The 11,827-nt window shown below is 38.6% G+C and overlaps 1 protein-coding gene and 1 pseudogene across 1 annotated transcript; both read right to left on the minus strand.

Annotated features, from left to right (window-relative positions):
- Window positions 1–208: 208 nt before the first annotated feature.
- On the minus strand, window positions 209–1,156 carry LOC142626133 (uncharacterized). The gene is made up of 2 exons (XM_075799922.1): window positions 917–1,156; window positions 209–640 (listed from the first exon to the last, which is right to left on the minus strand). Exons 1-2 carry the CDS (start codon window positions 1,154–1,156, stop codon window positions 209–211), a joined length of 672 nt encoding a protein of 223 aa, XP_075656037.1.
- Window positions 1,157–1,513: 357 nt separating this feature from the next.
- On the minus strand, window positions 1,514–6,060 carry LOC142626144 (uncharacterized; annotated as a pseudogene).
- Window positions 6,061–11,827: the final 5,767 nt, after the last annotated feature.

Consider the following 11,827-nt stretch of genomic DNA (forward strand, 5'->3'; position numbering starts at 1 on the left):
TTTCAATTCGCACAAATCTTTTGAAAATTATTTCATTGTATTATTTCATTATCTTTTAATTCTTTTTTATGAATTGTTGTTCATTTGAGAAATTTCATATAAATTTTAATTATCTTATATTTTTATATTCTTAATAATAGATTTATCGAAAGATTCTAGGTGAGGTTTTTTTTTTTTTTTTTTTGAGAATCAAGAAATCGAAACTTTATTAACTTAAGGAAACCAAATCAACTCGTACAAAATGCTGAATGTGTGGTGGAACATCCTCTATCCACACTAAAAAATTTGGTATGCTAAGAGCATATCTAGCCAGACTATGTGCTACTGAATTGCCTTCTCTTCTTGTATGAGAGTAAAGAAATGTATCAAATCTTTGGGAAAACATTCTAATATCCTCCAGTAAAAGACCTGAAGGAGATAAAGTATCTTCAAACTCTTTCAATGCTTTTATAACAGCCATAGAGTCCCCTTCAAGAATAGCTTGCCTTACGCCCAATTCGCTTGCAAAGACTAAGGCTGTTGCTGCTGCCATAGCTTCTATCTCCAGTGCACTGTAAGCTTGGGACAAACGCTTAGTACAGGAGCCTAACACCAACCCGTCTTCATTCTTGACCACCACACCTATTCTTGATTTATTTTCCTTTCGGAACACCGCACCATCAAAATTTATTTTAATCAAATTCCTTGGGGGAGGCAGTCATTTAGTGTGTAGACGGTGATTGCGTGGCTCAATCTGTGAGTCAGTGTCCACTAACTTGGCATGGTATTCAACTAAAGACTTTCATGCTACCTCAGCAACCTGGGGGAGTGCTGTTGTTGATGCTCAGACTTGGACCTAATTGCACTGATACTAGATAAGCCAGCATGTAAACGCGAATAACTCGAGCTGTTTTCCTTCTTCAACTACCCATGATACCAGCTGCTTAAAGCCAGCAACACTGATGTGATTTCTAAAACCCCACAAGGATTGTTTAGCCCACACAACATCAACCTCTGAGCAAGACCACAACGCATGCAAAGGACTTTCCGTAGCATTTCTGCATCTATCACACAATGGATTGGTGATGATGGTTCTTTTCACCAGAGCTTCCTTCGTTGGCATGGCATTCCGGCAAGCCTGCCACATAAAAGTCTTCACTTTTTGAGGTACACGCATAGCCCAAACAGCTCTCCACAAGTTTTTAAATTGAAGTGGTGGTACCTGAGGTAATTACCTTCACTTAATAGTACAATCATGTAACAGTCTTCACTTGTAAAAAAAAAAAAAAAAAAAAAAACAAATTGAACACGTAACTTGATGAATTAATACTAGTCAAGCAAAGATTAATTTTATATAAAGAATCATGTATCATGATTCATGTATAAAATTTTATATATAAAAGAGATAAATTTTTCAAAAGGAGTGTTGAGAGAGAAAGAACGATTCTTTTTTTTTGAAAGGGGAATAGATATATTGCATTGCAGGTAAGAAAAACAATTACAAATAGGCAACAGGACTGCTTGTACAACTAGCTTAAGGCAGTAAGTCTGCTTGTACATAAGGCTCTAAAAAGGAGGGGGTAACCCCTTTCCACAAGTGAGTAGAACCATTCCTACGGGCAAACTGAGCAAGTTCATGGGCTGCATAATTGAAGGCCCGATTGAGATGCTTGAAGGAGCAGAAGGTAAAGGAAGATTGGGCATGAATAATTTCCTGTATAATGTGCCCGTAAGGATTCCCAACAGCAAAGTCATTTATGGCATTAATCACAGAGGTAACATCACTTTCAAAAATCACTCGGGGAAGCTGCAGCTCCTGAGCAAGCAAGACACCTTGCTCCATAGCAAAGACTTCCACCAGGTCAGTCGAGTAGTGAGTCTGAAAAGGCTTGCAAAAAGCAGCAATTGTTCCACCCTTGCAATCTCTAACAATGACTCCAACGCTAGAGGTCCCTTCTAAGTCTGATGAAGCCCCATCCACATTAATCTTGATAACACCAGGAGGTGGAGGAAACCAGCTGCCGGGATGAGTTGGCCTAGGAGTAGTCAGGTCCAAGGTTGCTGCTGCATCAAAATCTTCCATAGAATTTTTTGCCATTTGCCAAATCTAGGAGGGAGAAGAACACTTGCCTTCATGGATGAGCCTATTTCTATTGGACCAGATTGCCCAAGCAACAGTGAAGAAAAGTTCTAGATCATGAGGAGGCTTGTGGGCTAGTATAAACATGGCTGTATCATTGAAGGTCCATTTATTTCGATGAATCAATTGTGCCCCATCAGGCCAAAAGCTCCAAACCCGGATAGCAAACTCACAGTGAATTAAGACATGGTGGATAGTTTCAACCTCCTTAGTGCAGATTGGACATTCATTGCAAGTATTAATGCCTCGAATACGCATTTTTTCCTTTGTGGGCAGACCATTGACTCCAGCCCTCCAAGCAAAGATTTTAATCTTTGCAGGGATGTTAAGGAGCCATAAACTCTTCCAAAGAGGTTTGAAAGGGTTACCCGTGGAGCTTCCATCTTCTACTACTGCTTCAACCAAGCTAAGGGCAAAATGATAAGCACTCTTTACAGTGAACTCACCACGGCTAGTCCCCATCCAAATTAATCTGTCTTCTGGCAAGCTGTGGCTAATGGGAATTCTTAAGATTGCTTCAGCTTCAAATGTGAGGAAGATTGCTCTAATTGTTTCAACTCTCCACCACTTTGTGGTTGGGTCAATGAGGGAAGAGACCATGGGATAGTTTAGGAGGTTATTTGGAGGGGTAATGACTTTGTGTGTGGTTGGGGTGGGAAGCCATTTGTCGTTCCATATGTGGACTTGTTTGCCATTCCCTATTCTCCACCTTGTTCCTTTTCGAAAGAGCGATTCTTTGTGTGTAAAAGATTTAATGAGTAATGTTGACAATCTATTTTGTGGATCCCATGAGAGACTCACTTATAAAAGTTGAAATCCCAAATTGTTATGAGAAATTAATTATCAATAATGATTTAATACATTAATTCACATAATTTTTTTTCTAAAACATTTTAGAGTTTTATTTGAGTGAATTTATATTATCCCATAATTTTGGAAGCCTTATTGAAGTGAGAGAACTCACATATCCATGTTTTTTCTTCCCCAAAAATGAAACTAATTATCAATTAAAAATTTCGGGGAAATCCAGTAGTTGATCAATTGAATTAGCTAGCAAAGCACACACCTCATGGCTATATATATATACTAGCATGTACCTCCATGCAAATGCACGGATGCATTTACAAAAAAAAAAAAAATTTATTATAAAAATATAAATAATTAGTCAAATTAATTTTTTTTAAAGCATGTAACACATGCATTCATGCATACATAAATATATTTAAAATTAAACACAATTTTTATCATAAAATATAGATAATTTGTCAATTTATTTTTTTAAAGTAAACGTAATTAGTCACATATTAAAATTCTTACCAAAATTTAATACTACTTATGATCATTTTTTTCCTAATTTTTAATAATATAGAATGTGTAGTGATTTTGTTATCTGGTGATTTTTATTTTATTTATTTTTTGATAAACATGTGGTGATTTTTATTGAGTATATATGATTTTTTTTTAATTTTATAATTTATTAATATTAGATTCTTAGTATTTTGCACTCATTAACTCACTTAACTCAAAAATTTAAAAATTTAAGTAAACACGGAAAATTATTGTATACTCCTGGAGTACCATAAATGCGTACTCCATCTTTTCACATGAATGGTGAGTCTCACTAATTAAATTTATGGTGGGACCTACCATTAATGTGAGAGAGGGGGACTATACATTTATGGTACTCTTGGAGTACCTAATAATTTTTCAGTAGACACATGGTACAAACTTAAGTAGATAATTATGGTGTAGTTTCCACATAAATTTAGACACATGGCGCAAAATTTTATTATAATTTCAAATTCTAATTCAATTTTCTCTAAACTTTACCTATTAATATATGTGTGTGTGTATATATATATATATATGACTTATAAATTTGATTTTTTTTTTTTAGTTATATGATTATGTTTTTTATGATTTATTATATTAGACTCTTCATTTTCTACACTAAATTAACTAATTTGGAATAAAAATTTAAAAACTTAAATTAGATGGAACACGTGACTCAAAATTAAACTCTAAATTTAATTTTTACACTAAATTAATGAATTTAGCACAAAATTCTAAAACTTATATTAAATGAGACACATGGCGCAAAATTAAACTCTAATTGAATTTTAATTTAAAATTTAATTGAATTTTTTCTTTACTTTACTTATTATATATATATATATATATATATATAACCTAAGGGGGTAAGTTACAGGCTAAGGCCGGTTGGGGCCATGTGCGGAAAATAAACATAAAGGCCGACTGAGGCCATGATATTACAAATATAAAATAGTGCCATCTGTTTACAATGCTAAGGGTTGTAAAGAGGAGGCAAAGCTGAACTCTTGGCTGGAAGAGGAGGGAATTTTGGAGTTGCTGAAGTTTCTCCTAAAATTGGACCTGCCTCAGAATGGAGGAATGGCTTCCTTAAATAGGCTGGAGGAGGCCTTGGATGCTGCTGGATGATTGCTGAAAATCCGGAAGGTAAATTGCTTTTACTGAGGTGAAAGTTAATTCCACCGAAAGCAACAGTATCCCTTGATGATTGTGTCTGTGAACGATAAAACTTTCACTTTGTTCATGCTACGATGATTTGTCCCCTTGCTTTTCGGATTCGGTCCTTTGTTGAAATAGTAACTGTCGGGAATCGGCTGGGTGCGGGTCTTGTTCATGATGCGGGTCTTGTTCATATCAGTGGCTGGTGCTGATTTTGAATAGTAACCGGACTGGGATTTTCATCCTGAGTTGCTTTGACAGGATGTTTCAGTCAGTATCAGGAGCATCTGATGGATATCCATCATAAGGATCCCATGGGGAATCGTTATCACAATCGTGCTCGTGATATCTGGCATAGGTGTTGCAGAGTCCACAGTAGAGAAGTGGTTCATGGACGGGCTTTTTCCCTGTAAGAAATTCTCAGGACTATCGGGACCAAGTTTCTTCAAATTTCTAATGGCGGAGTCATATGGTCGTCTCCCAAAAACATAGATCCTGTACGTGGAGCTTATAAAATGATAGTCCTTCCAAAGCTCTTGGCTGACATCGATGATTTGGTTGTTGAAGTAATTCCTCCAGCGCTCTGCTAAAGCATTAGGGTATTTGTATGAGATATATGTGTCTCCTTCATACCATGGGCCCTGATAAGAGAAACCATTAATGAGGACAAGGTGCTTTGAGGGATGAACTTCCATCCAAGCATTTTTGTCCCATTCTGGTAGAGTACTCCAACATCTGATAGAAACAAAGGGGCTGTTGACTTGCCTAACGGCATTTTGGATGATCTCAGGAAGCTGGTTAATTTGGTCATGACTGGTGAGTTTGATAAGTCTAATAAAACCGGATTCAAACATCTGGGAGAGCCATTCTGGATCTCTTTCTTCTTCATCTGACCCGTCTTCATAATTGACCAAAAGTCCTGGGAAGGGATGCTTATTTTCATATACCAGGGAGCTGCTTCCAAAGTATTCTTCCCATGCAGCTTGTACTAGAATGTTATCCATATCATCCGAATCATCTGGATTAGGAATAGTAGTTGTAACTAGTATTTTGAAATGCTCATACCAGAGATTCTGGCTTTCGTTCATGGCCTTGCTTCTCAGAATACGAGTTTGTAAATCTGATGGCAAGTTGGCAACGGCACTTCTTAGAGTTGCTCTAGTCTTAAGACTGAGTTTAGCATAATCAGTGCTCATGATAGTCATTTTGTCCATTGAATGGACATCCTCTTTGCCAGAGAGTTGACTAGTTAAGATTTCATTTCTTGCTTCAAGGTTTACTAGATGGATTTCTAGTGCTCTGAGGGTTTTTAGGAATAGGTCTTGATTATTTCTGGTGTGGGCAAAGTGAAGGTTATCAAGGAGACATTTAATGGAGTAGGGTAGGTCTGTGTATGTTCCATTATTGAACTGTAAAGCCCTGGATAAAACTTCCTGTAAAACAATAGCCATATCACCATTGGAATATGTCACCGTTGGAGGGACAAATTCCTGAAGGGATGTTGCTCCTCTATGGCTTGTAGAGGATGCGCCTTCATGCTTTACAAAAGACTGTCCCGCTGGTAGTCTTTTGTCTTGAGGATAGTCCCTTGCGGGTGCTTTCCCCTTGCCTTTCTTCTCAGCTGAAGAAGTCATCTCCCACTTACTAGTGGTATTAAATATTGCTCTCTTTATCTCCTGCCAAGAAAGGTTTGGATCATTTGAGATTTTTAAATAATTGTGAAAAAACCTTTTGCTTTTAAAACTGATGGATGCGAGAGATGCAAATATCTTCATGATGAATGTATGATGACAATTGATTGGAATCAAAGGGATGATCAATTGTTTTGGCTGAATCAAGATGCCGGGCTTGATTATGAGATGGAAGGATGGTGATAGTGCGAGAGTTTTTGATATAGAAGCTTTTTGGAGGGAGCAAACTTCCCAAGGTTCTGGGCTTCTCATAAACTCAAATTTGACGATCGACCAAAAGGATGGGCTGTGATTCCTTCAGTATTAGTGATGAAAGGATATAACAAACACAAGAAAGGGTTTCCTAGGATGACTCTATCTGTCATGTTTTTGACAAGGACAAATTTTGTCATAAAGGATATGCCACCTTGGCAAACCTCAGCTTGTGGGATATTGAAATCAATTTGCATTCTCTCGCCACTTGCGGAAGTTAATCTCTCCTTAGACCTTTTAAAGTATTTGGAGGGAATGATGCCTTCTTGAATGCAATTAAGATCAGCACCTGAATCTATTAAGGCTATGACCTCAAATTCGAAATCATTGCTAATGACAATCCTGACTTTGGAATGCCATTTATGGAAGTTAATCCTGCGATGGTTTCTAAGAACAAACCTTTCTTTGGGTTCCTGGATAAGGTCAGGTGTAGGGTTAATTGTTTGATCAACTTCTTCATCGAGGGATTTTCATCATTGCTTTTATGTTTAGTGCTTTCCAACTTTTGGTTCCTTCGTTTACGGTGATCATCCTCGACCCTAAGAATGGTTAATTCTTGCTTAAGGATTTTGACTTCGATTTGGTTTCCTTAATTTCTTTACGAAGGTCGTTGACTGTAACTTCCTTCTTGGACACTGTACACCTACACTAAATTTGCTCAAAGTCTACCTTAGGTTGCTGGATTGTAAGGGCGAGCTTCGGTTTCCCTAACTAAGGTCTGATGGAAAAGGGTAAGCTTCTGGGCTTTGATTATAGGGTCTTCTATAGCCTCTATGAGGTCTAAAAGAAGTTCTTCTTGTCTGTTTAACACATTGATGGTTTTGTTTCTGCAACAACCATCTTTGCATGGCGTGGGTTCATCCGGGCCACTAGAGGTATCGGTACTAGAGGAATCAGAGGATGACCTGTATAATTGCTTGAGCTCACTGTTACTAGCACTGCTAAAAGACTCGCTGTCAGAGCGGTCAAGTTCTAGTAACTTGAAGATCTCATCTTTTCTGGGTTGGTCAATAATGAGGGCATTGATAAGGGATTTGGCTTTAGCTCTACACTCATTCTTGAAATGACCTTTCTTTCCACAGTTATAGCATCTGCCTGATGCTTGTGGAATAGGTTCCTTGGATTTTCCTTTCTTATAGAAATCATCAGTCTTGTGCTTTTGTTTTCTATAATACTTGGTTGCTTTCTTCCTATAGGATTTCTCAAAGGATTCCTTTCCTTTGTGCTTGGATTTCCTCTTGGAAGGTTTGACAGAAGGTAAGCCATGCGAGTACGAAATGTCCTATTTCGTACTTGGCCTTATTCTTGTTGATATGGCTTTGGATTTTGAGGTCTCTGCACATCTTCATTCCTTCACTTCTAATAGTGCTAGAGATGTCTCCATAGGTTAGGTTATCATAATCTATGACACCTAAGGGGCTGCAAAGGGTTTCTTTAACCTTTTGGTGAAGAGGGTTGGTAAACCATTAATAAATTTCTCCTTCCAAAATGGAGAATTACAATCTCTTAAATTGCATGACTGCGGTGGTAAAAACGTCTTCATACCACTTGTAATCTCCTAGGGTTTTACACCTAAGGTTGCTCAGTTGCTCATAAATCCTAGGTTGTGATATTCTTTGGGTTTTCCTATGAAGTGTTTCATGATTGTATAAATCGGGGTATTGACACCGTCGGGAATTCCTTGTTCTATTTCATTGATGATGGGGTTTCCTTCCTCATCCTTGGATGGCGTACTTGATGTCTTCTTTAGACACTTCGGTAAGGCAATTGTTCCACCATTCTTTGGAGTTTGCCTGTAAATCCTAATGCCATCATTTCAATGACTTCTTTATGGGGACGGCCTTCGTCCGGGTAGTTGTTGGCTACCATAGTCATATCTTGGATTTTGTTTAGGATTTCTGTTCGATAAACCATCTATGTTCCATTCATAGAGTCTACCGAGAAGATGCGAGAATTGGTTGCTAACATTTCTTTCCTCATACGGAGGTCGGGGGGTGAAGATCTCGGATACCAATTCTTGGGTGAGCTAGTTGGATCGGGATGGTAAAGCCGTTTTACATCTAAATCCTGAAGCTGGTTTTCTAATTGTTCCATCTCTTGGTCGAGAGGTTTGGCTAGAGCTGCTAGAGGCTGATTGGATATCTAGAACATTCATTGATGAAGGGGTGGCTGGTTCCTTCTTAACTAGTTCTTCTAGCTTTTGGGCCACTATCTCTAAAATTTGTCTTATCCTTAGGATAACTAAGGTTGGTGTGTCTGGTTGTGGGTAACTTGACTAAGGGCTTTTCTAAGGTTTGGATCGGCTTACTAGAGCTTCTGGTTGGAGGATAACTTTGTTTTCGATCATATCTTCTATTCTGTCATGCTGTTTTACTATGATATTTAGCCTCTGTTTGGTATAGTTGTTTTGCTAAATAACCTTGTCAACAGGTTGATGTCTATCTATGGTGGCCTTGTAGGGAGAGGCTATTATCTCTGTCCTACGATGGTTGAAGGTTATGGCTTCTAGGGGTGGATGACTAGACCTTACAATTTCTTTGGTTGCATTGGGTCCTTCTATGGTCCGGGCTCGGGTAAGGACACAAAGCGCTTGTCTTGGCCAAAATACCTTTCGAAGTATAAGAAAAAGGGGACATTACGGGATATTTCCCTCATGAATGCCGTCCATGCTTCAAATACTTTTTCTTTTTGATCTCTGGTATAATTGGCTTTGTAGGCTTCTCTTTTAGTCTGTTTTCCTCGAACTAAACTCCTTTCCTAATTCTTCTAGGTCGGGAACGAATTCTTTGTTTAACACTAAGATATTTAGAGATTCCTCTTGCGATGCGGAGGCTGTTCCATATCGGTTCCGGATGGGGATGGGGGGATTGTTCATGATCGTCATCCTCATTGACAATCGAATCTGTTTGGCTGTGTAGCAAGGTGTGGTGAGTTGGGAATTGGTTCTAACTCCACGAAGCTGAACACCTAAATCTCTTCTGGACCTAGGAAAAGGTGATCCTAAAGGTACGGTTGAGCTACACTTGGGATGCGGATCTATCTCTAAGGTAGATAGGTATTTGCCTATGGGGCTGCTGTAGATCGATTGGAGATCTAAACCGGGATGTGTCCAAAGGTTGCCTACACTCATAGTCTAGAGGAGTGCTAAGCCTAGATCTGTCGAAACTTAACCTAACCGTGCCGTCGGCTAGTTGTTGGACAAATTCTAGATGCGGATTAGAATTTGGGTTTTGGATACGTAGAGCATGATTTTCATTTTCTAACATCCAATTGGCTGGGAAAGTAATTTCGGACCATTTGAGGGTTACGGGAACCTTAACTTTGGCGCTAGGGTCGGTGGTACGGATGAGGGTTGTCTCACCCTTTTGCCTCCGATCAAGTGCTCCGACATTCATGTTCGTTCTCATGCACTTGTAGTAAACTCTATATATCAAGGCGATCTGACTAGTTCCCTGTGTCATAAGGGTTCCATGGGTCTTGATATTGAGTGTGAGGGCTTTGATAAGCTGTCTTGTCATGGAGAAAGATGCTAAAATGCGGGAAACGATTAAAATGAATGGGTCCGTTACTAAGGCTTGGTTTCTATGGTTCCTAGGAGAAATTTGTCATCAAATCGACGTGACGAGCATCTCTAAGGGCCATGAGGATTGAGCTGTTCAAACCTCTTCTGGTGAGTGGTTTCACTCCTATTTGGACTAATCCTATGTGAAGGAAGTTATGTCCTTTGTCTTTATGACTCTGGATAGCTGAGGGTGATAACAAGTAGCACGTTTCGTACTCCTTGTTGATTCCATAGACTTGTTCTATGGTCTTGACATGGTAGTACGTTACGAAAAGCTGTTTTCAAAGACCATGAAGACTTATAGAATTGGCTGGTGGAAACTTTAGGGATATTCCAATCTCCTATGTCTAGATCAAGATCGGATAGCTCATAAGACTCCGAATTAATTGCTCCTACGTCTGCTGGGATATCAGGAATGGATGTGGGTTGAGAACATCTTCTCCTGGTGGAAGAAAAACTTCTAAACAACTTATTCATGATTACGAGGTTACAAGTTTAAATCAACAATTACAACCTAGTTATCTTTTATCCTCAAACTTACGGATCTAACCTTTAGATGCGAAGCAAAAAATACAACTATGGGATAGACACACGATGCGTGAACTCCTACCTACCGGACTCTCCTCCAATAATGGGGACCACCCTTACACGCCTTCACTCGGCTTCACACGGGCTGACCAAACCAAACTTAGGAAGATTTTCGGTCATCTTAGGGCTTGGAGACCACACAGATTTCGGTAACAAATCTCACAGGTATAAATCTGCAACAAATTTTAGGGCTAAACACAAAAATAGGAAGAAAAGGGATAACAGGGAAGCAAAGGTTAATCTGAACAAATAATCACAGAATAACAAATAGAATGGTTAGAAGGAGGCTCAGCCTACCATTTGCAGATGTAATAGAAAATGATGAAATAATAGCAGACGAAGAAATAAATAAAAGGGAACGGAAGAGTTATCAAGAAATAGATGTAAAACAAAATATGGGGTATGGGAGATATATCCATGAAAATAATTCAAAATAATTATAATGCCAAAAATAAGCTGGATAACTATGGCGGCAGTGCCGACCAACTTGATTAAACAATAAACAGTAACTTACAATCCGACCGGGCCAAACTTGGCTCTGATACCATAAGGGGGTAAGTTACAGGCTAAGGCCGGTTGTGGTATCATAAGGGGGTAACTTATGATTGTAAGTTACTGTTTATTGTTTAATCAAGTTGGTCGGCACTGCCGCCATAGTTATCCAGCTTATTTTTGGCATTATAATTATTTTGAATTATTTTCATGGATATATCTCCCATACCCCATATTTTGTTTTACATCTATTTCTTGATAACTCTTCCGTTCCCTTTTATTTATTTCTTCGTCTGCTATTATTTCATCATTTTCTATTACATCTGCAAATGGTAGGCTGAGCCTCCTTCTAACCATTCTATTTGTTATTCTGTGATTATTTGTTCAGATTAACCTTTGCTTCCCTGTTATCCCTTTTCTTCCTATTTTTGTGTTTAGCCCTAAAATTTGTTGCGTATTTATACTGAGATTTGTTACCGAAATCTGTGTGGTCTCCAAGCCCTAAGATGACCGAAAATCTTCCTAAGTTTGGTTTGGTCAGCCCGTGTGAAGCCGAGTGAAGGCGTGTAAGGGTGGTCCCCATTATTGGAGGAGAGTCCGGTAGGTAGGAGTTCACAGATCAGGTGTCTATCC

Source organism: Castanea sativa, chromosome 1, assembly GCF_040712315.1.
Source record: "Castanea sativa cultivar Marrone di Chiusa Pesio chromosome 1, ASM4071231v1".
NCBI classification, from domain to species: domain Eukaryota; kingdom Viridiplantae; phylum Streptophyta; class Magnoliopsida; order Fagales; family Fagaceae; genus Castanea; species Castanea sativa.